The 25507-nt window shown below is 41.9% G+C and overlaps 1 protein-coding gene across 1 annotated transcript; it reads left to right on the top strand.

The window, feature by feature from the left end:
- Positions 1 to 380: 380 nt before the first annotated feature.
- On the top strand, positions 381 to 20392 carry LOC115460158 (tetranectin-like). Its single transcript, XM_030189996.1, has 3 exons — positions 381 to 514; positions 6830 to 6928; positions 19547 to 20392. Exons 1-3 carry the CDS (start codon positions 406 to 408, stop codon positions 19945 to 19947), a joined length of 609 nt encoding a protein of 202 aa, XP_030045856.1. The 5' UTR covers positions 381 to 405; the 3' UTR covers positions 19948 to 20392.
- Positions 20393 to 25507: the final 5115 nt, after the last annotated feature.

A 25507-nucleotide genomic window follows, 5' to 3' on the forward strand; every position in this document is an offset into this window, starting at 1 on the left:
GGATATTGGGCTAGATGGACCATTGGTCTGACCCAGTATGTCCCGGTCTCTCTTCAAGGTAGAAGCCCCGACAGGACTGCAAAAATTGTACAGGTTACACTTCTAAAACAATTATTAATGTCCTTGTTTAAAAAATTTATTATAACCCTTTTGACCATAATCTACTACTAACACAGAAATTGCCAAGTCACAAAATGAGTTCACTTCGATTTCTCGTGATCCCTAACCCTGCATTCCAAAATTTCTCTCTTTTGTGTTGTTGGAATGCTATTGATCTAAAATAAAGATAACAAAACAAAAAAAAGATGAGAATCTGGAAGTATTCCTTCAGCAGACGTTCCTGATTACAGCACAGCCTAACTAAAGAAGCACAGCCCCAGCCACCCTCTCTGTGCAAAAAGCAGAATGGCGTTCAGAAGTGCATGCCTAATCCTGTGTCTCCTCAACCTTGCACAAATCACCATCCAGCAAAGCAACAGCAAACCCAGACAGAAACCGACCAATTCCAAGAAAGGTAGGACACGTCTGGAATTGTGGGCAACACTTTAAATAAGTATTTTCTTTACAAAATGCAGGTTTAACCAACTCAGCTTGAAATTTGAGAAGGATGATAAGACTGACAGTACAAACCCTATGTTCAAGAGTTTAGGGAGCATCATAGTGTTCTCAAATCTTGCTCCTGGTGATATATTTTTGTTTTCTTTCATTGTGGTAGCAGAGTTTTTCTCATTATCCTCTTAATGTGTGTTATGGTGATTGACTACCTGGATTTGTTTTTCCCTACATGAGGTTCTGTATTGATGCTGTAAATTCTTTTAGAGTCTGAAGACTTACCTGATATAAATTTGTTGAAGTTTCCAATAAAGAAAAATTAGAGGTACTTAATGGCCATGTTTTGTGCCCTGGTTGAAATGTTGTCCCATATAACTTAAAAAAAAAACCCTCTCTTAATGCCATTACTTGTTAAAAAAAAAAAAAAAAAGATTGTTTTCTATTTTAGAGAAGAATGCATCTCTAAATGCATATAGCCAATATTAATATAGATAGATCCTGTAAATAGGTTAATGAGTAAATACAAGAAAGCTGAATTTTGCAATAAATGGGATGCTGCACTCAAGATTTATTGCTTCAGATATCTCAGGTACATTGATTGATATGGTAAACACAGCCTTTATCTTTCCTTCAAATGAATTTGATACACAGCTTAGATATGAATCAGTGTAGAGTACTACCGGTAGAAACTAGAAAACTGCTTCCTTTGAACACTATGATAGCTAATTCTGATGTCAGCCTAAAAGGTAGTATGGCAGCCTGCAGGAAATATTTATTCAAACATATATAGAGGATGGGATGAACTAATCTGAAAGGGAAACAGATGGAAGCTACTGAAAATGAAGTGCAGAAAAAGAGACAAGAAACAAGTTAGCCATATAAGGGGGAGAGTTACTAATATGTGCATAGGGAATGATACATGACTATTTATTTTGGATTTAGCTCACACCTTTTTAGTAGTAGCTCAAAGTGTCAGGTATACTAGGTATTTCCTTGTCCCCTTTTTTTTTGCAATTTAATTTTTACAAGTAGAGAAAACTTGCAATGAAATCCAGAGAAATAATAATGAAGAAACAAAATACAATGTCAAAGTAAATTATATACTATACTCTTCCTTAGACCACTATTTGAAAGTCAGATAAGGGGGTTTAAGTAAAATTAAGATTACATTACTTGAAATATCAAGAGGAAAATGGCCTGGCCCGCGTGTTCCTACAAATTCTAATTCTTAACCTGTATCAGTTGTTCTGTCGGTCCACTGGATAGCTTTCTCATGTCCAAAAAAGTTCGTAGTTGATTTGGTTCAAAGAAAACATACTTATTTCCCAGGAAACGTATCAAGCATTTACATGGATATGCTAACTGAAAAGTTGCTCCTAAAGCTCTTGTTTCCTCTCCAAGAGTCAGAAACTGCTTCCTTCTCTCTTGTGTCACTTTTGCCACATCTGGATAAATCCATACTTTTTATCCACAGAATGGTATAGAAGAATTTTTAAAGTATAATCTCATCACTGAGTATGGATCTTGTTCAAATACAAGTGAAACAATTAATGTCCCAAGAGTAAATACTTCAGTCAATGAATCTTCTAGAAAAGCTGATAAATCATGAACACCTTGTTCATCTCTTTGTATTTGAGGTAAATTTCCAAGATTTACAGGTTCCCCTCCTTTTTGAACAGAAGATGGTAAATCCATCTTCTGTTCAAAAAGAATCCCTTCATTTATGCAGATGATGTTACTATTTTTATCCCCTTCAAATCCAACATTGCAGAAATTTCCGATAAAATAATCAATGGGATGAACACCTTAGCCTCTTGGGCCAATGCTTTCAAGATGAAATTGAATAAGGGGAAAACACAATGCTAAATCCTTACATCCAAGTACTCTACACTCTCTATGACGTCACCATCCCCATATCAGACAACCTAAAAATATTAGGAGTATTATTAGACAAACACCTAACTATGGAAAATCACGCAAAAGCTACAACAAAGAAAATGTTCAACATGATGTGGATGTTGAAGCATGTGAAACCCTATCTTCCCCTAAAAACCTTCCGCAATTTGGACCAATCCACTGTACTCACCCACGTTGACTACTGCAATAGTGTTTTTATTGGATGCAAGGCCCAAATTCTGAAAAAACTCCAAACTACCCAAAACACAGCAGCCAGACTTATTTTTGGTAATTCGCGGTTTGAGAGCGCAACACCTCTCCATTAAAACTTCATTGGCTCCCTGTTATGGAACGAATAAATTTCAAAGTCCACGTGATGATTCATAAGATTATCTATGAAGAATCACCAGCCTACATGCACAATCTGATTGACCTTCCTACCAGGAATTGCTCTAGATCTTCTCGAACGTATCTAAACTTACATCTTCCCAACTGTAAAGGAATCAAGTACAAAACATATTATGCATCCAATTTCTCCATTTTAGGTAGCAAGCTCTGGAACGCCTTACCAAGATTGATTCGAACAGTCAATAACCATATACCCTTCCAGAAGCTGCTAAAACCTTACCTCTTCAAGCAAGCCTACACAAAGGACTTAACTTAATTTAAGATCCTTCTGCACTTCCCGGATCTGACTTTATGACAGAACCTGAAATATGCTTCCTCATTTACCCTTTTTGATTTCATCCCTCTTCTAACCATCATTATACATTCTTCCTTAATTACAACACACTATCCCAAGTTACACCCTCTTCCCACTCCCTACCTCTACCACCTTCCTCCCTTACCCATCTTACTTACCCACTTTTTATTGTCCACATATTCAGCTGTTTTATCCATTTTGTGTTATTTTGTAAACCTGTTATATTTGTAAGCTGCATTGAACCTGCTAATAAGTGGGAGAGCGCGGGGTATAAATGTTACAATACAATAATAAATTTAATTACACTGGGGAACAGCTGACGAAGAAATCTTCAAAATTTCAAGTAAATACTTTTTAAAGAAATCATGAGGTGTTATACCTGCCGAGCTAGGAAAATTCAATATTCTCAATGTTAGTCGCCTATTGTGATTCTCCATTTGTTCTATTTTTCGGTATGTTACTAGCTTATCTTTTACCAAAGCGTCCATCGTAAGCTTTATCTTATTAACTTCTGTTTGTGCCTGTCAACCTGATTTGTTGTTTCAGTTTTTAGCTTCTCCAGAGATTCAGTAAGAGTATCCATTTTACTCACAATTAGTGTTGTTTCCTGGGTCGACTTAGTAACTGCTACTGTTAATTCCTGGATTGCTTTCCATATGGCTCCAAATGTAGCCTCCACGGGAGATTCATGCTCCAAGTTAGTGAGTTCTGTGGGTTTAGAGACTGCACCGCCGGTCTGGGCACCGCTGTAAACGCGCTCCATCTCAGCTAGGGTCTCCATGTTGCCTCTGGACCTCGCAGGACATGGAGGTGGATTTAGTTCCGGCAAGGATAAAGTTGTTTCTAGGCCCTGGAGTGCCGGCGCTCCTCTGCCAGCACTCTGCCCGGGACTCGTCAAGCCGGTTGTCTGTGGGCACTCATCACATAGCAGTCTAAAGTTTGCTGGATGGGGGGACGAAGTTCTGGCCATCGACGGTTGGCTTTTTGCCATTCCCTTTCTCTTCGTGTGCGGCATCGACAAACAGAACATGTAAGCGGAAAACTCCAGGAAACCACAGAGCTGCTTAGCGTGCGAGTTTCAGGTCGCCATCTTGCCATGCCCCCAGTATTTCCTTGTCCCAGGAGGGTTAAGTGACTTGTTCAAGATCAAAAGGAGTAGTAGTGGGATTTGAACTGGGCTTCCCTAGTTGTCACCTTCGTTCCCTAACCACTAGACCGTTCCTCCACTCAAACTATTTGCCCCTTAACATTCATTGAATGACAAATCATGTGTATTATATTATAATGCATATTAGTTAGAGGGTCAACAAGGGGCAGAACCAAGATAGCAGCATGACTGCTGGTGGCGTCTCTTGAGAAGGCTGAAGCTTACCACAACTTTAGTTCTTCTTTTTCCACATACCTAAATGCCTCATGCTAACCAGAAAGGGGAGGTTAAGACTGCTGCCTTTGTGACCTGTACATCTACCCCAGTAAAGCAGTCTATTGTCTGGTATGCCACTGGTACCCCTGTGAAGGATGGAGTAGTAGAGCTCGCTGTTCCCATTGGTGTGGGAGAGCCCAAGAACTTGAGCTTAGAAACATCGTTGTCTCTACCAATCTGCAATCTGTCTTCCTGCCTGGCAGAATCAAAAGGTTTGACAGCCCCTGACCTGAATGCAGAAGGCGCTGCTGGGAAGTCGCTAGAGGTGATCTGCCCTTTGGGTTCTAATTCTGCTGGGATTTCCTCTGGTTGTGGTGGATTTTTCATCTTTTGCTTCCGGTGGAGTGACTCTGGATGGTGTGTGGCAAATGCTATAAAGTTTGGAAGCCTCTTTAACCAAGATTTCAACTGACTTGTCTACACTCCTGGGTAAAATCAATATTTTATCTAAAAATGTTGAGGCAGTCAAGTCAGATTTTTCAACGCAAATTCAACAGAGATGTGTGAAATCCGTGCAAGATTTAACAGCTTCATTGGTAAAGGATAACACTTTAATTCATAGAAAAATAGAAACTTTTGAAAACTACAATCATAGCTTGAATGCGCGTTTTCTGAACGTTCCTAAATTTGCTGGATTGACTCTGGGTGATATCTTTAAGAAATACTTGGGACAGAGCCTGTTACGATGCTTTCATCTGCAGTTTGACTGTGGTTTACCGCTTGAGTTTGAATCAGCAATGTTTTTCTTCAGATAAGTGGGTGTTATTTTTCTTTAACATAGCTGGCTCTGTATATTCATGGGGCCTGGCAGTGTTTATTTATCTGTCGGTGGGAACATTTACTGATGTCCTAGATAGGTTTGCCACAATGATTTTATGAAATTAGTTGGCTTAATAAATAATTTCTGATATTTGGTTTACTTTTCAGCCAAGGTTATTTTTATATGTTGTTCTAAGAATATATTAAGAAAGTTGCAAACCATACAAAACACTGCAATTCAGTTAATTTGTTTGCTAAAGAAATTTGACAGTGTTTCTCTCTATTGTATCCAACTTCATTGGTTACCAATACAGGGCAGAATCATTTTTAAGCTATGTTGTTTGTTTATAAAATAGTCCATGGATATGCTCCAACCCAGTGGTTCCCAAACCTGGTGCAGGAGACACCCCAACCAGTCAGGTTTTCAGGATATCCACAATGAATATTCATGAGAGTGCATGCAAATCTCACTCATGAATATTCATTGTGGATAACCTGAAAACCTGATTGCCTCCAGGACCAGGTTTGGGAACCACTGCTTCAGCCTATGGGTTTCTTTTACAAAGCCACGCTAGTGATTCCTGCACAGCAAATGAGAGGAAGCTCATTCAATTTCTATGGGCTTCCTCTCATTTGCCACATGGGAATCGCTAGCAGGGCTTTGTAAAAGAAGCCCTATATGTGTCCTCTAATTAAAATGTTGAGTTCGGGAATTACTACTCGTAACACTTTTAGGTTATCTTTTCCAACTTTTAAGAGTTATGGTTGAAACACATGCTTGTTTTCTTATCAAGCAGCCAAATACTTTGCCAACAAGTTTAGCTTATTATTCTTTTCACAGATTGAATAAGGCTGTTTAATTTAAGAAACGTGCTCTTGTAAGATAATCCTGTTTTAGCTTTACTAACTTTGATATTATTATTTTGTAATTTCCAGTTAGTTGTTTCTGGTTAATCTAGTTATAATCCGCTCCAAACCATATTTTATGAATTGATTTTCTATTTTTAAACCAATTTCTATCTGTAAATCTAATCATTTACCTCCTTTCAAAGTGAATAGACTGTGTTGGCAATAGCACATGGTAGCCGCTAGCGTGGCTTAGTAAATAGGGGAGTTAGACACTGGCAAATAGGTAAGATATGGTAGGAGAGAGAAGCAGACTTTCTAGCATTAGAAATGTAAAAGTACTTTGCTAGTTCAATATCGTTTCAAATTATTTCTTAGAACACCTTGATTTTTATGTGCAGTAGCGTGCAGAATATATTATGGCAGGAAATTCAAAAAACGAAGGGCTCTGTGAGGCTTTAAAGGTGCCCATTTCCAAAGCACATAACTTACATAGCCTATGTAACTTTATAAGTCTATATGTTTTGAAAATGAGCCTCTTTATATATTTAGGTGTCTCCACTCCCCTATGTGTTTTTAGTAACCCTGTATTGATGTGATCTTGCAAATGTACTCTTATTTGCAATTTTATAACTTGGTTTCTTGAACAGATGTGGTAACCATGCAAATCATTGATGAGATAAAGAAGCAAATCAATGACATCGCACATGATGTGAACCTATTGAAGGAACAGCAGGCATTACAAACAAGTAAGTTATTGTTGCAAACCTTCAACATCACCATTTCACAGAATTGACCATTCATCACTACCATTACTGCAAACAAATGTACTCCATTTATACTGGTAGTATATTACTTGTATCCTTCATTTTAGCAGTGAGCTAGGCCTCATATAGGAGGGTTATGGGTTTTTTTTTTTTTTAGCAAACATTCAGTCTGTTTAAGTGCCTTAAAAATCTCAGTTCACACAAAAACAATATAATGTGCATACAATATACAATCAAATACCATGCATTATAATGTTCCAAAGTGGGTTGAAAATTTGTTGTTAGCATGAATATATGAAACTGAAAAAAGTATGAAAGTCAATGGAAAAAAGTCACATTTTCCAGAAGCAAACCAGAAACTTTTGCCTGTGTACATTCCTATCGCACAGCCTTATTTATTTCCTTCCTCTGTCTTTTTTCATTTATCTATTTATTTATTTTTATTTATTTATTTATTGCATTTGTACCCCACATTTCCCCACCTATTTGCAGGCTCAATGTGGCTTGCATAGTACCGTCAAATGGGTTTGCTCAGTCGGTGAATAACAAATACAAAGTTGTATAGTGATCTTATGAGGTATAACTGGAGGGTCGGAATGGATGAAGATTGCATAATAAAGATTTATATACCACCTTCCTGACACAAAATCATTCTATAATGTGCCTTGGAAAGCATCACAGATCCACATAAATTCTTCAGAAAAACATCCTGATAGGCTTTGCCTTTTATCCAATGGAGATAATGCACAGCCTCAGATATGTGTGTGAACCTATTGAAGGAACAGCAGGCATTACAAACAAGTAAGTTCCCTCCACTCCAGAACATGCACTTGCTTCAGGATTAGTCACAAGATCTGTGAAAATAACACACTTCCCTGTCTTTGTCCCAAGACCATCTCCCCTGCCCTAAGCCCTGCCAGCCTGAGATCTAAAGGTCGCTTCAAACCTGGAGAATCTCCTCTGTTGAGTCTGAATGGTACTTTCTGCTGATTTATTCGCTTTCAACTTCTAAATTCCCATTGTCCTATAGATGGAATTCAGTCACATTTGATTATTGAACCAAAGTCCAGGTGATTATTGCATAATCTTTGTAGCTTTGGGGCAGGAAAGGAAGTACTGTTTTTCCTCTCCTGACCTAAACAGACTTTGGGGAAAACATCCACACTATCTACCTAATAGTGTCCATTTTGCAGAAGTCTGCAAATACTTAGCTAGGCAGAAGAGGGCAGTGTTAATCCATTTTAACACTACTTGATTGCTATAGAAATGGATCTCTCTGTACAACCCTCTCATCTTGCTCCTGAGCTCATGATTAGATAGACCATCATTACAAAACTGATTCACTAAATCATGCTAAAAAAAAAGCCACTATAAAGCACAGTGACCACTTAGTGCAGCTTACTTAACAGCAAATAGGACCTATTTTCCCAAAGTGCTTTAAAAATATTCCTTATTGTACAGTAATGCACTTTAGTTCATCAGATTCTAAGGTTGTCATTTCTTTGTAAACACAACTCTCCACAGGAAGTTAATGCCTCTATTCAGGAAGAATGGAATGAGTAAACCATGTCTCTCTCCTATCTCTGTGCTCAGAAGTATAGCAAGTCTGGTGCGTGCCCTTTGTAACACGATCCCAAATGCTGCTGACGTGCCCCTGCTCTGCCCACTTTGCAAGGGAACTCAATGGAAGGAGCATGATTTTGGCATCCCAACTTCCTTTGCGCCCTGTGCGGCCACACCGCCCACGCATAGCTTGCTACGGCCCTGTCTAAGCTTTTCCCGACACCTCCTCCAGTAGGTCCTAAGATTAATAACCATGCATCAGGAAGCAGATATCAGCAAATCAACTTAGTAAATTATTGAATGTTTCACCACGTTGTATAAATGTCTCCAATTTTATGAAAATCTATTAGCTTGCCATTTTTTGTGCCGTTAATTTGGACATTACGCAAATAAAATCTAATTTATGTAAAACCAGGTCTAATATCACTATTAAGAACTTCCCAAAGCGACTGAAGGCCGGTGTTAAAGCTGGGGATGAACACTTTGAGCATTCACAGTGACTGCAAATTTCTGACACATTGTTAGTTATATCATTTGAGTGATGTTATTTTATTGTGCTTTAGCTCGAACATTTTAATGCGCAAAAATTGCTAGGTAGGTACGCTAAAATGTCAGTAACATCAACATAACTTAAGATAATTAACTTGTTTAATAGTAATATGTAAGTATGATGACTAAATAAGTACGTAAAATTTCTCATTAAAATTCAAAACAGTTGCTGAGAAAATGACAGAAAAACTCTACTTGTTTTGCCTCACCCTGTACATTTGAAGCAAGAAGTCTGTGAGGGAGTCAGTTATACACAGAAAAATTTAGGCAGATAAAGACCATATGGCCTACGCAGTCTGCCCATCCATGCCATCCACTCTCCTTATCAGTCCCTTAGAGATCCTGTTTACTTGTCCCAAGCTCTCTTGAATTCAGATACTGTTTTTGTTTCCACCACTTCCTCAAGTTACTTTTAAGTCTATCCCCTTTCACCTTCATCCTATGTCCTCTTGTTCCAGAGCTTCCTAAGAGGGTAACTCTATAACACGACGCCTTGAATTTCGTGTCCACAGGGTGTGCAGTAGGAGCCTTTTTTTTTTAACAAAGGAACGTAGACACCTTCATTTGTTTATAGAATACTAGTGTAACCAGGTACTAATGCCCCTAACGTTTAGGTGTGATCACACATCCCAGCCATATAGCTGGTGTGAGTTGAGTGTCTAAGTGTCACAGAAATTCCCATAACTTACAGTCACGTGAGTGGGATCCTGGCCTATGTCCCCCCAATGCTTTGCCCCTGTGTTTGCCCCCCCCCCTTACAAATACCCTCTATGAACGTTAAGCAGAACGCACACTTGAGGTAGAACACAGCAAAGAAGAGGTGGTCTGCAGACAGTGATCAGGGAGCACAAAAGAGCAGATCACACGTCAAGTCATAGTAAGATGTTTATGCAATAAAAATGCCCGACGTGGACCCTGTTTCACACCCAAGCAAAAGCGCTGCCTCAGGAGCATTCACAGAAAATCCTTCAATCACATTATTGCTATCAAGTGGTTGCGGTTATCTGCATGTTACTTTGAGGTACTGCTGGCTTTTGTGAAACACTTTGATGTTCTATTCTGTTCTATATATACCCGCCCACATTCCAAAATTTGGATTCATAGTGGTTAACAATCAAAAGGTCTCAACAACCGAGGGAATTATAATCATCATCAAATATGGATAAATACATTAATTTTCAAACACATACATTTTTAAAGCCTTTGTGAAACATATAGAAGATGGTAATTGTCTTAACTCGCAAGGCAAAACATTCCAAATTCTTGCACCTAATAATGGAAACGAATGTTCGTGAATGGATTTTAACTGTCCATTTTTAAGCGATGGATAGCCTATTTGCAGAGTTTGAAGAAAACAAGAATTTTGTTTATAGGAAGGAATAACAAGTAGTTCTATAACTCCCTCTGAGTTCTGACCATGAATTGATTTAAAAATTATACAAGCTATCTTGTATTAATATGCTTATTGACAGATAGTCAGTGAAGATTAGACAAAAGTGGAACAGAACTATGAAACTTACCTTTACCAAAAGTTAATCTAGCAATAGTATTTTGCAATAGCTGCAGCGTTTTCTGGAGTTTGATCGAAATATTATAATGGAATGAATTACAGTAATCCAACTGAGGGAGAAGGATTGCCTGTACTAATATCCTAAAATTTTGTGCTCTGTAATTTTGTTCTTGATAATAGTCTCTACCATTTTGCCCAGCACCGACGTCAGACTCACCGGTCTATAATTTCCCGGATCTCCTCTGGAACCTTTTTAAAATATCGACACTACATTGGCCACCCTCCAATCTTCTGGTACCACGCTCGATCTTAAGGATAAATTACAAATCACCAACAGTAGCTCTGCCAGCTCATTTTTAGTTCTATCAGTACCCTGGGATGAATACCATCCGGTCCAGGAGATTTGCTACTCTTCAGTCTGCAGAACTGCTCCCATTACGTCTTCCAGTTTTACAGATATTTCATTACGTTTTTCCGACTCGTCAGCCTCGAATACCCTGTCCGGCATCAGTATCCCTCCCAAATCTTCCTCGGTGAAGACCGAGGCAAAGAACTCATTTAGTTTTTCTGCTATTTCTTTGTCTTCCTTGATTGCCTCTTTTACACCCCGGTCATCCAGCGGGCCAACTGATTCTTTTGCTGGCTTCCTGCTTTTAATGTATCTAAAAAATGTTTACTATCAGTTTTCGCCTCTAGCGCTATCTTTCTTTCAAAATCCCTCTTTACCTTTCTTATCAGCGCTTTGCATCTGATTTGACATTCCTTATGCCGCTTCTTATTTTCTTTATTCGGTTCCTGCTTCCATTTTCTGAAGGATTCCTTTTAGCTCCAATAGCCTCCTTTACCTCATTTTTTAACCATGCCGGTTGTCATTTAGTTTTCCATCCTCCTTTTCTGATACGTGGAATATGTTTGGCCTGGGCCTCCAGGACGGTGTTTTTGAACAGCATCCACGCCTGTTGTAGGTTTCTTACCCTCTCAGTCGCTCCTCTAAGTTTCTTTTTACCGTTCTCATTTTATCATAGCTTCCTTTTTTAAAGCTGACCCTAACATATTTGACTTCCTATGTTTACCTTTTTGAAAGCAATAAAATGTCCAGGCAACAAAGGTAGAAAAAGGCATTTTATTTTGAATATTTTGAATGGAATATGTTAGCTGTGGGAAATGTGCATAACAAATGTCTTTGTATTGTGATCTGTGAAATGCATTTCTGTTTTTTGTCTAAATATTTTTATTTCTAGTTTATGATCCCTTGTTCTATATTTGGTGAGGGTAATGGCAGGTGGGGAAATTGGAGGGGTTGCAGGGAGGAGAAGGGATCGGGAATGGGGGCTCTCCTTTATTTTCTGACCTGGGCTCTAGCATGTCTACTACTGGTCCTGACCCTTGCTGTATAGCTTGTGCAGATCTTCAGCTGAGGACCTCCTCCAAAGACAGCCAGAACTCTCTTCTACCAAGCTCTGCAGTCCGTGAAAGCATCCTTGAGCCCCTGACAACTAAGCATGCATATAGTGCAGGCATTAGTGGCTAAGGGACCTTGCTGCTGCCTGTCAAGCTTGGTAAAAGGGAGATCTGCTGGCCACCTTCTGACAGTATGTGGGGATTCTCATTAGCTAAAGTATTTATATTTTGAGGTGGGGTAGGGTGGGGCAGAGGTCTGGCTATGCCACTGGCCTATGCCATTATAATCATTAGTGTACAGGCAAATTTAAGCATACCCACTCACGACAGGTCAGTAGCAGGTATAAGGCAATGTGTGTAATGGATGGTATTCTATAAGATGCACATGCTCCACCCACGGCTAAAAGAGAATTTGAAAAGAGCACTAGACAATACTGGTCTGGGGTGGGGGGCTGCTTTGGCTGTACTTAAGGGGATGTAATTGGGTGACCTTTGCAGTGGAGAGGGGGGAAGTACTTAACTACTTGGGAGTCAGTTTGGAATAGGAGGAAGAACTTGGAGGGGTCTTTGCAGTGGGTGATGTCATTCAAAGGGAAGGGAGAGGGGCAGTTCGTTACTGCTAGCACCAGTGCCTTTGAGAAGTGGCCAAATGCTTCCAGGACAGAACAATAACGCTGCTTTTGAAGTTTTGATTTTGTTCTGTGGGAGTTGGAAACCTGTGCTACTGAACTACTGCCAGTTGGTGACCTCCCTCAGTAAATTAAGGTGATTTTAACTGCACCTTGATATCTTCATGTACAGAGATAGTTGTTAGGGGATCATTTTCATTTCATTTCTATATTGCCCTTAATAACTTACTAACACTGTTTCATGCATATAAAGCCTCTTATAGAATTGACCCATACATACCAGTGCCACTATGACAAAAGTGTGCACTTGCATGGGGTTGGATCTAGTCATGTTTAGGGGAGATGTTTGAGTGAATTCCTGAAGCACATATACTGTACATTGTAAAAAATACACACCTACAAAACATTTTCACAGGGGATAAAACATGGATTTGAGAAGCTGTTGCTCTGCTTTCATTTGTGAAATTCAGAAGTTGCAATTGCAGTCTTGGATGTGCAATTACTAGCTAGGGGACACCTTGCATCAACTCCTTGTCGGTGTTTTGTAAAACCCCTGATGTAGCCTAATTGGCAAAACATGGCCATGTTGGGTCTATTTCAATAAAGATTTCCAGATCTGCTCTGGTTGCTGTTCTGTATGTTAAAATGAGAGGACAGATCAACTCCTAGTGGTTAGGGTGGTGGACTTTGGTCCTGGGGAACTGAGGAACTGAGTTTGATTCCCGGCACAGGCAGCTCCTTGTGACTCTGGACAAGTCACTTAACCCTCCATTGCCTGCCGCATTGAGCCTGCCATGAGTGGGAAAGCGCGGGGTACAAATGTAACAAAAAAAAAAAAAACTGGGTGGAGGGATGACACTATCAGGCTTATTTTCGAATGAGAAGGGCGCCCATCTTCCGACACAAATCAGGAGATGGGCGTCCTTCTCTCAGGGTCACCCAAATCGGCATAATCGAAAGCCGATTTTGGGCGCCCTCAACTGCTTCCCGTTGCAGGGATGACCAAAGTTTACGGGGCCGTGTCGGCAGCGTAGTGAAGGCGGGACTGGGGCGTGCTTGAGATGGGCGTCCTCGGCCAATAATGGAAAAAAGAAGGGCATCCCTGATGAAAACTTGGCCGACTTTACTTGATCCATTTTTTCTTGTGACCAAGCCTCAAAAAGGTGCCCGAACTGACCAGATGACCACTGGAGGGAATTGGAGATGACCTCCCCTTACTCCCTCAGTGGTCACTAACCCCCTCCCACCTCTATGCCAGCCTCAAATGTCATACCCAGCTCCATGACAGCAGTATGCAGGTCCCTGGAGCAGTTTTAGTGGGTGCAGTGCACTTCAGGCAGGCGGACCCAGGCCCATCCCCCCCCCTACCTGTTACACTTGTGGTGGTAAATGTGAGCCCTTCAAAACCCACCAGAAACCCACTGTACCCACATATAGGTGCCCCCCTTCACCCCTTAGGGCTATGGTAGTGGTGTACAGTTGTGGGGAGTGGGTTTTTTTTTTGGGGGGGGGGTTGTGGGGCTTAGCACACAAGGTAAGGGAGCTATGCACCTAGAAGCAATTTGTGAAGTCCACTGCAGTGCCCTCTAGGGTGCCCGGTTGGTGTCCTGGCATGTCAGGAGGACCAGTGCACTACAAATGCTGGCTCCTCCCACGACCAAATAACTTGGATTTGGTCGTTTCTGAGATGGGTGTCCTCGGTTTCCATTATTGCCAAAAACCGGGGACAACCATCTCTAAGGTTGACCTAAATGTTGAGATTTGAGCATCCCCGACCATATTATCAAAACGAAAGATGGACGCCCATCTTGTTTTGATAATACGGGTTTCCCTGCCCCTTATGGAGCCATCCTGCGAGGACGGCCCCAGGAAAACTTGAGCACCCCAATCGATTATGCCCTTCTATGTGACAAGGATAGCATACAGACAAAGCATCAAAGCCTGGCAGGAAAGAATGCATTGTAGAAACTTCATGTGTGACAAGAATGAGGATGACAATGGGAGTACACCAATCTCACAATGGAGAAACAGTTTCAGTCAGAAAAAAACATGAAATATAACACAGCTCTAAATTGGTGTAGTGTACTAGTCCTGCCAAAAACTTTTAAAAAAATGAAAAACAATATAATTAAGGTGGAGAGAAAAAGACCTTAGAGATAAAGCACCCCTTTTCATTCCACTTACAGAAAGTGTTGTGAAAAAGAGCTGTCCCAGTCACTTGTCATAAAAAAGTCTGCTACATAAATGTGCCAAATTATCTTCTTTCACAAAATTTTCAAGCATTATCTTATACGTTGTTGGACAGACTGGAAAACAGGATACTCCCAAGGAGGAACATTTAAGACTTTGAGAACCTTTAACAGTCTCCAAACAACAAAATCATGCAAGCTCCACAAAATTCTTATAGTTCAATTCCACAGCACATCCATAACAGCGCAATCCATGGGGTCTTTATAGTTCTCTCAACAGCGGCCCTGTTTCACATGAAGCTGCGTGAGGAGAATGTCAACTGTTGCCCAGAGCTTACAGTTTCTTATATGTGTCTGTACTATGCAGCATACACCTAGTATTTCTTTAGAAATAAGAGAGGTAGTCAGGATGTAGAAACAGACAATGAAACAGTAATACAAATGAGAAATGCTAACAAAATTGTCAACTCAATAACAATGGGAGATTTCAATTACCTTTGTATTGATTGGGTAAATGTTTCATCAGGATATACTAGGCAGGTAAAGGTTTTTAGATACTATAAATGACAGGTTCATGAAGCAGCAGATCCTGGAATCAATGTTAGAGGGGGGGGGGGGGGAACTATATTATATTTAGCCCTCACCAGCGTGCAGGACCTGGTGCAAGGAGCCATAAAAATTCAATGAAATTTGGCATATAATCATTGACAGGAGGACATTAATAGGGACTTTTACTAAGCTATGGTAGCATTTTTGGTGCTCGCTAAAAATAAGCATGTGCTAAACACCAGTGGCATACCAAGGGCGGGGTGGTGGGGTTGGTCCGCCCTGGGTGCACGCTGCAGGAGGGGTGCAGGGAGCAGCTGCCCTTAGCCACTAATGCCTGCACTATATGCATGCTTAGTTGTCAGGGGCTCAAGGATGCTTTCACGGACTGCAGAGCTTGGTAGAAGAGAGTTCTGGCTGTCTTTGGAGGAGGTCCTCAGCTGAAGATCTGCACAAGCTATACAGCAAGGGTCAGGACCAGTAGTAGACATGCTAGAGCCCAGGTCAGAAAATAAAGGAGAGCCCCCATTCCCGATCCCTTCTCCTCCCTGCAACCCCTCCAATTTCCCCACCTGCCATTACCCTCACCAAATATAGAACAAGGGATCATAAACTAGAAATAAAAATATTTAGACAAAAAACAGAAATGCATTTCATAGATCACAATACAAAGACATTTGTTATGCACATTTCCCACAGCTAACATATTCCATTCAAAATAAAATGCCTTTTTCTACCTTTGTTGCCTGGACATTTTATTTTTCCATCATGCTGGTTGCACTGTTTCTTTTATGCTTTCCAGTCTGTCATCTGCTAATTCTCTTTCAAGTGGCTGCTGTCTATTTCTTTTCCCCTCTCTCCTATCTATTCCTTCACTACACCTGCCTCTGACACATTGTTTGTTCTTTTTTTATGTCTTTCCTATCTTTTATTTTATTTTCTGCCTGTCAACTCAAATTTCACCCTCTTTCTCACTCTTTTCCTTTTTACTTTTCAGCTACCTATCAAATCTTCATCTTCTCTCATCTTCTAGCTGTCCCATTCCCCATCTCACTTCTTCCTCAGCCCTCCATTCCCATTACCATATTTCTACCCTCAGTAACACTATCCTCCCATTCATTTCCTTGCCACCCCCTTCCTCCTCTTTCTGGCTTCTCCCACATGGTTCCACCATTCCCAGCGTTTTCCTCCCTTCACCCATAGTCCAGCATTTCTGCCCTCTCCCCCATAGTCCAGCATCTCTCCCCTCTCTTCCTTCACTCCCATTGTCTGGCATCTCTCCATCACTCCCCTCTGCTCCTGGATCCAATTTTTCCTTTTTTTTCTCCCCTCTCCACCTCCTGTATATCTTTCCCTCCTTCTCAACCCCCTTGACCAGCATCCCTCCCATTGTCCAATATCTCTGTCTCTCTCTCACTTGTGCCCTGGGTCCAACATCTCTCCCTTTCTCCCCTCCACCATCATGCCTAATATTTCTCCCTCTCTCACCCCTCTCCATGCAGTATCTCTCCTTCCCTTTCTCGCCCCTCTCCACTCCTTTGCTACATCTCTCCCTTCCTCCCCTCCATCCATCCCATATCCAACAATTCTCCCTCTCTCTCACCTCTCTCCTCCCCACCATTGTCCACCATCTCTCTCTCTCCCTCCCTCCCTTGTGCCCAACATCTCTCCCTTCCTCCCCTTCACCATCATGCCTAATATTTCTCCCTCTCTTGCACTCCCTGTCTGTGCAGTATCTCTCCCCCATACAGCATCATCCCTCCCTCTCCCCTCCATGCAGCATCTCTCCTTCTCTATCTTGCCCCCCATGCAGCAACTCTCCTTCCCTCTCTTGCCCCCTCCCATTAAGCAACTCACCTTCCCTCTCTTGCCCCCATGCAGCATCTCTCCTTCCTTCTATTGCCCCCCCATGCAGCATCTCTCCTTCCCTCTCTTGCCCCCCAATGCAGCAACTCTTCTTCCTTCTCTTGCCCCCCTGTGCAGCAACTTTCCTTCCTCCTCTCGCCCTCTGTACATCATCTCCTTCCCTTTCTAGCCCACACGTACAGCAACTATCCTTCCCTCTCTTGCCCCCCCAACAACTCTCTTTCCCTCTTGCCTCCCTGTGCAGCAACTTGCCTTCCTTATCTTGCATATCCCCCCATTTAGCAACTCTCCTTCCCCCTCTCGTCCCCCCTCCCGTGCAGCAAATCTGCTTCACCCTTTTGCCCCCCCCCCCCCATACAGCAACTCTCCTTCCCTCTCTCACCTCCCCCCCATGCAGCTTCTCTTATTCATTCTTTCCCTCACCTCACCCATCCCATGACACTTCTTGCTCCAGTGGGTCTCCTTCAGCAGCAGTGATTCCTATATGCTGCTGCCTGCCGCTAACCCTGAAGCCTCCCCTCTGTCGCGTACCAATTCCCGCCCAGGCAGAGAAACAGGAAGCTGCGGCAGAGGAGAGGCTTCAGGGTTAGAGGCAGGTAGCAGCATATAGGAATTTCTGCTGTGCCGCTGCTGCTGGGGACCCGCTGAAGCAAGGAGAGTCATGGTGAAGTAAGGGAAGGAATAAAGAAGAGATTGGCGTGGGCCCCATTGGAAAAAAGCGCCAGGACAGCAAATGCTGGTGTTTTTAAGATGCACCTGCTGCTGGGTGGACCTGAGTCCAAACTGAGTGGGCCCAGGCCCACCTGGCCCCACCCATGGCTATGCCCCTGGCATAGGCACATCTAACTGCCATCATAGAACTGGTGCTAAGTGCACCCCATTGTAGCACCTACATCTTGGCACCAAGTTATATAATTTTGCTCTTATTGCCTTGAGAGTAAATATAACATGTGAGAATTGAAAGTAAACCGCCACACAAAAGGACAACTCAGCTTATTACATCAGCCTCTCAATGCTTCTTTTACCTCTCAAGCAATCATGTAACCATAACCAGTAATGGTTCAGGTCACATGCACCAGCCAGATCCCACAGTGTGGACTACTGGAGCATTTTAATTACAAAAGGTGAGATTTTAATCACCCAAAATGTATGGGCAATGCTTTTGATATACCACCTTTCTGTGTTACAACTAAAATGGTTTATATATTATATACAGGTACCTTCTCTAGCCCTAATGGACTCAGAATCTGAGAGGCCCTTTTAGAAAGGAATGCCAGCACTGTGTGTGCCAAATCGGCCTTACTGCCGGCCTGGCAGCAGTTCCAAGTTTGGCGTGCGCAGCTTCCCGTGGTAGAAAATTATTTTCTATTTTCTACCATGGGAGGCATCCCCAGCAGTAACTGGCAGTGACCCACATTGCCACACACTGCCCGATTACCACATGGTTAGCGCATTTGCCCTTACTGCCTAGAAAATTATGTTATGTTGTTATCCATTTATAATTACTGACAATTATACCTTGTCCTGATATCATTATATTATGTTGTTATCCACTTACCCACTTCTTAATCATCATAATTTTCGTATGAACCTTAATAGCAATAATTCTGAAATTCTTCTCCATTAATATGATTGCCATAATATTCCTATGCACCTTATCTGTTATATATACTCTGATTCTCTATTCCATCAATGTGATTGTAGTTGTATTATATTGTAAGCCACATTGAGCCTGCAAATAGGTGGGAAAATGTGGGATATAAATGCAGCAAAATAAAATAATCAAATAAAATAGGAGGTGGTAAGGGCTAAGACCGTAAATGGCTGCACACTAATTTTATTTTAAGCGCATGGCCATTTAAGGCTCCATTTTAAAAAAGCACTTTTTTCCTGCCATGATAGAATGTGGCCTAGCACGTACCAATTTCACGTGCCAAATCTACCACAGGCCACTTTTTACCACAGTTTAGTAAAATGGCCGCTAAGTTAATTTTACTTGGGGCAATGGAAGGTTAAGCGACTTGCCCAATGTAAATGATGCTGGTTTCCTTACAGGAAGCTCATACTCTAGCTGAGTGAGTATACAGTATGAGGGGGTGATTACATAGTTTGCTTTTGTGGAAACAAATCTTTTTCCAGAATTTATCTGTCCAAATCCCCAGCATCTTCAGTGGGCAACAGAAACAGTTTTTCCAATGGAGCACTGCTTTGATAAATCAGCCAATTACAACATTGCAGGGCTAGAGGGAAAGGGAAGAGGCAAGAGAAAAAAAGATACCGTGTTTTGATGGGCATATGGCAAGATTCAAGTTCATCAGGGGACTCTCTTGTCTTTCTCTTTTATTAGTTTGTTTCAAAGGTTTCAAGGTCCAGAACAAGTGCTTCCTGCCCTTCTCCCAGGCAAAGACTTACCACGAAGCTAACAATGACTGCATGGCTCAGGGAGGCATTCTCAGCACCCCCGAAAATGGTGATGAGAATGACTCATTATACGAGTACATGAGAAAGATCCTAGGCTCAGAGAAGGAGGTCTGGATTGGCATCAACGACATGGCAAACGAAGGCACCTGGGTGGACATGTCTGGCAGCAGCATCAGCTTCAAAAACTGGGAGACAGAAATCACCACCCAGCCCGATGGAGGGAAGCAGGAGAACTGTGCGGCCTTGTCAGGAGTAGCCAATGGCAAGTGGTTTGACAAGAAGTGCAGAAACGAATTGCCTTTCATCTGTCAGTTTGTAATAGTGTAGCCATCAACGTGCATGTCTGCTGCTACAGCAGGCCAGATCTAGCTTCAGGAATATTAGACAAATGTATATAAAATGTCAAAAAAACAATCATTGTAACTGTGTTGCATTGAAATGGTTGTGGCCTACTGTGATGGATTAATGTGGTTAAGATAGATGCTGGATTATGATGGCCTATGTCCTAAATTCAGATCCATAGACACTGCATAACCCCTGTCTCTAAGGCATGTATTAGAGCTCTATTTTTTTACACCTTGAAAACTTAGCATCTACCCTGTTTGTAGGTAAACCTTGTAGCTACAAACGGCGATACATGTATGTTCCAAAGCAGAAACCCGCAGGTCAGGGTACGAGAACCCCCATTCATACAACAACAGTCAAAGTCAAGAAGTAGCGGTGGATCAAGAAGTCTCGTCAGCCAAGGGTTGATTGTAGTAACTTTATTGCACCAAATATATGTATGTAAAATATAAATCAATATTATATAATGCTTGCAAACATTTGCAGTTCATGTTCCTTTTTTAATGAGATCATTTTTCTCACAGTGTCCTTGGTACCCTGCTATTTAAGTACATTTTCATTTGCAACTTTTACATCTGTGCTACAGACTTGATTTTGAAGAAATCTGAGCAAGACATATCCAGGCTTTTTACCCCTAAATACTTCAAATTGTTATTTTACTTTCTTGACTTTTTAAGTTACATTAAAAAGAGGATCTACAGCAAGGACACAGGATCCTAAGAGGCCAGAGGTTTGGGCAACAGATGCCCTCATGTTGGCAGCTGCTTGGATTGTTGCAGGGCTGGAAAATATGGATGAGGGCTGAATCTTGTATGTATCACCTACCTAGGATGACAGAGCCGTAGACGTACAAAGTTTGACAATTTAATTTGAGAGATGGAGGTGGAAAGCAAAGGGTAGGGAGATCAGAATAAGCAAGTGAAAGGATTCAAAATTTATCTCCCCTCCAATGCTACTGCTTTTCTTCTCCTTCTCTCACCCAGTGCTGCCTCCCTTTGTCTTTCTCCTAGCTGACCCCTAATGCTCACTCTCTAGTTTTTATCCTTCCACTGCCCTGTAATATCTCCCCCACATCTCTCTCTCTCTCTCTCTCTCTTGCTTTCTTCTATCCCTGCCCTGTAATATTTCTCCCTCTTCTAGTTTACATTACTCCCTTTCCTTAGGCTGGCTCAAGGGTATCATTCACGCTAGGTGAACCTTCATCTCTGTTCTCCACCACTACAGGGCAGCGCAAGGCCCTACCTCACCCTTCATGTCCAGCATCTCCCCTTCCCTACCTCCTCTCTCTCTCATGGTGTTCAACATTCCCCACTCCACCTCCAAGGTGTTCAGCAGCTCCCCTCCACTCACTCACCTCTGCAGTATTCAACATCTCTCTTTCCCTCCCCCTCCCCCTCCCCCTCCCCCAGGTGCTCAGTAGCTCATCTTCCCTTCCTCCTCTGGGATGGCAGTGATGCAGGAGTCAGTGTGTGTCTAAAGCTGATTCAGTGTGACTAGTGCAAGGGGAGCAACACATTTATGTACCACCTTGTAGGCCCTACTGTTTAGGACCAGGACATTTAGGCCCCAGTCTCTTATTCTGTCTCCTAGCTTGTTCCTTTCTCTATGGCACCCCAGCTGTGCTCCCTCCCCGCTTCTCCCCAACAATTTGGGTGCCTCTCTGGCTCCTTCTCAGCTGTCCGGAACCTCACTTTCATACTGGCCAAAGGGACACTGCAGTTCCCATTGCCTAATCCACAACTCATGGGACATTTCATGTGTCAGTGCCCTGAACATTTCATAGGCACCAACTTCGCATAATGATCTAAACACAACACCTGAACACAGTGAAGGCATTCACTCTACTATTACTACTAATCATTTCTATAGTGCTACTAGACGTACGCAGCACTGTACACATTTCATGCAGGTATTTTCTCTGTCCCTAGAGGGCTCTCAATCTAGGTTTTTGTATCTGGGACAATTGAGGGTTAAGTGACTTTCCCAAGGTCACAAGGAGCTGCAGTGGGAATCAAACCCATGTCTCCAGGATCAAAGCCTGCTACACTAACTATTAGTTTACCCCTCCACTCACTCAGTCACTCAGCACTGTGGGTGCTCTTCACCCACAGAGCCAGCCTCCACGCCAGACATCATAGGTGAACAGCTTCAGCTAACCAGACTCCTGCATTCTTGATGGATACACTGTTAAGATATTCTTCCTTTCTGGCAATAGCCTAAAGCAGTGAGTCTCCTTATGAGGCATAGTCTTATCACAAAAGCCAAGACTATCACCACAGTAAGTGTTGCATGATCACATGAGCCAGGAACATTCAGGACACTATGGCAAAATCCTGACCTATGGTTGCTAGGACAGTGCTTCCCAATCCCATTGTTGCTATTACCCCATGATTGCAGTCCCCCCAAAAATAGTATGATACCCCCTCCCCCATGGTGTGCAGAATAATGATGCAAGATGCACCTATGGAGAGCTTACCTGGGCCATGCCTGTGTCTTAGTACACCAAAACTACATCATGCATGTCCCTGGCCCTGTTCAAACCCAGGCTAAAAGTTCATTATTTTTCAGGCCGCTTTTAACTCTTAACTCCTTATGCTCCTGTTCAATACCCATGTAGTTTTAATCATTCCCATAATAAAGTTAAGTCCCTATTTTTCCTTTTGGTCTATCTTGAATAGATTGTAAGTTCTGTCAAGCAGGGACTGTCCTTTACATTTCTATGTACAGTGCTGCATATGTCTACCAGAACTATAGAAATGAGTGGTAGTGGTACATTTAGGACTATCAAGGCCCCTTTGTTCTGCACATCTCTCAAATTATTTTGATCCTGTTCTATCCTAATCACATAAGCAGTATAATTATCCTACTCGAGCAGGTACTTCCCACGTAGAAGACGAGAAAGGAATTCTGGTGAGACCTATCCATTAACTTCACCATGCTGATTCACTACAAATTTCCCTAATGAAAGGGCATGATGAATCATTCATGAAACAGCAGTTTAAATGACAATCTAAATCAGTATAGTTTGAACAAAAAATGTATGAGTAAGTATGGCACAGCCATTAACCAAAGAATTATGTGACTCATCTGAAGCACTTCACACTTTCAGTTGTGCCACTGTTGGATTTCTTTCCCACTATCCGTCAAGTACCCCAATGCAGTTTCTTTTTTTGTGTGTGTGTGTAAATGTAGCACTTGTGGAGAGTATTATATTCCCAGCACTGACAATCAAGTTCTCCAATTATTAACAAAACTAATACATGCTTTAACTCTGCTCTAAAAAGCTTACAGTAATGGGGAAGTTTGACCCCCTTGTCAATTTTGTCCTTGGGTCTGTGCCTTAACTGTCAATGAAAGATGTTTATCATTCATAGCTGTGATTTTCAGAACAGGAGACTGGAATGAAGCCACTGACTAATTGCATATATTTTCATATAGCACTCAGATGGGAATCATCATAAGTACATATAAGTACATAAGTAATGCCACACTGGGAAAAGACCAAGGGTTCACCTAGCCCAGTATCCTGTCCATGACAGCGGCCAATCCAGGCCAAGGGCACCTGGCAAGATTCCCAAACGTACAAACATTCTATACATGTTATTCCTGGAATTGTGGATTTTTCCCAAGTCCATTTAGTAGTGGTTTGTCCTTTAGGAAACCATCTAACCCCTTTTTACTCTGCCAAGCTAACCACCTTCACCACGTTCTCCGGCAACGAATTCCAGAGTTTAATTATGTGTTGGGTGAAGAAAAATGTTCTCCAATTTGTTTTAAATGTACTACACTGTAGTTTCATCGCATGCCCCTTAGTCCTAGTGTTTTTGGAAAGCGTGAACAGACGCTTCACATCCACCTGTTCCACTCCACTGATTATTTTATATACCTCTATCATGTCTCCCCTCAGCCGTCTCTTCTCCAAGCTGAAAAGCCCTAGCCTCCTTAGTCTTTCTTCATAGGGAAGTCGTCCCATCCCCACTATCATTTTAGTCGCCCTTTGCTGCATCTGCAAGAACATGTAAGGTGGTTTATAATCAGTGATCTAGAAGAGATTTTGTGCCCCTGTTACAATTCCCCTGTCCTATCCAAACCTGACTCCCTTCCTCCCACCCTTGATCATAGGAGTTTTTAACTGTGATACATTTAGAAATCAAACATGAACTATGTAGAGTTAGGACTAGTTTCTACTCATATTAAAGTCGGTGCTCTGGTGAGATTTAGATAATGACATGATGACTGACCTTCAAGCATTTGTACACTAAATACAAATTTGCATCCATCAGGTTCAGTTATCTTCTGGTTGCCTATAGCAACCTCACCTACTCCATGTTACAATAAGTAACTTAAGTGTTTAAAATAATTTTCAAGCATAATAGACAATAAGGCCCATTTTACACAGAATTTTGAGATTGGAACTGAGTTATCCAGGTCGGGATGTGCTCAATTCAGTGGTATTTTGCCAAAGAGTGTGCCAAATACGATGTATTTTGTAAAATATCTGTAAGGATATGCAGGAGTGCACATGTACACCAGGAGAAGTCATTTTACAAATATACATGTGGATAAAATGACTACTACCTTGAGTTCACTACCAAGCCACCTCCTCCCCTTCACCCTCCAACCCTCCCCCTCAACCAACCAGCCCTGGCCTCTTTCTCCTCCTCCCCTGATATCACCAAGGAGGAAACCGCCCGCCTTCTTTCCTCCTCAAAATGCACCACTTGCTCCTCTGATCCCATCCCCACCAACTTACTTAACACCATCTCTCATACTGTCACCCCCTCCATCTGCCATATCCTCAACCTCTCTCTCTCCACTGCAACGGTCCCCGAGACCTTCAAGCACGCCGTAGTCACACCTCTCCTCAAGAAACCATCACTTGACCCTACCTGTCCCTCCAACTACCGCCCCATCTCCCTCCTTACCTTCCTCTCCAAAATACTTGAACGCGCTGTTCACAGCCGCTGCCTTGATTTTCTCTCCTCTCAGGCCATCCTCGATCCGCTTCAATCCGGTTTTCGCCCTCTCCACTCAATAGAAACAGCACTCTCTAAAGTCTGCAATGACCTGTTCCTTGCCAAATCCAGAGAGATGCATAAACCCAGCAGCTTCCGCATGGAAGCGGCAATTTTGCAACTTCATGTGTAAGTGGCACCGCTTCCATGTGCGGCTGGCCCTTTTTACAAACATATTCATATGAATGCCACCAGTTAAGCTACAAGGCCACAGTTTTTGCTTTTCTTCATTTTTGAAGCAGAAATAACAAGTGATCAATCTTGGCTATAGATGAGGCCACCAACTGATCACACTGATCACATTGTATTTTTCTTTATATAGTCTCAAATGATGTCCCTTGGCAAAATCATATTATTCAACATACACAGAGCAACTCTTTGGTCAGATCATACTTTTAACAAATTATTATCAGTGGTTTCATAGTATCTATAGAAAAAAAAAAAGGTTTACAGAAATTTGAATGACTTGACCATGATTATTTTAACATTTTTTTAAATAAAATTTCTAAATATTTACTAGTCACAGA

This window comes from Microcaecilia unicolor, chromosome 1 (genome assembly GCF_901765095.1).
Source record: "Microcaecilia unicolor chromosome 1, aMicUni1.1, whole genome shotgun sequence".
Lineage (NCBI taxonomy): Eukaryota > Metazoa > Chordata > Amphibia > Gymnophiona > Siphonopidae > Microcaecilia > Microcaecilia unicolor.

Coding starts and splice junctions, on each gene's coding strand:
- LOC115460158 (XM_030189996.1), top strand. CDS start 406: ATGGCGTTCAGAAGTGCATGCCTAATCCTGTGTCTCCTCAACCTTGCA. Junction 515..6,829: donor ACCGACCAATTCCAAGAAAG/GTAGGACACGTC, acceptor TTTCTTGAACAG/ATGTGGTAACCATGCAAATC. Junction 6,929..19,546: donor ACAGCAGGCATTACAAACAA/GTAAGTTATTGT, acceptor CTCTTTTATTAG/TTTGTTTCAAAGGTTTCAAG.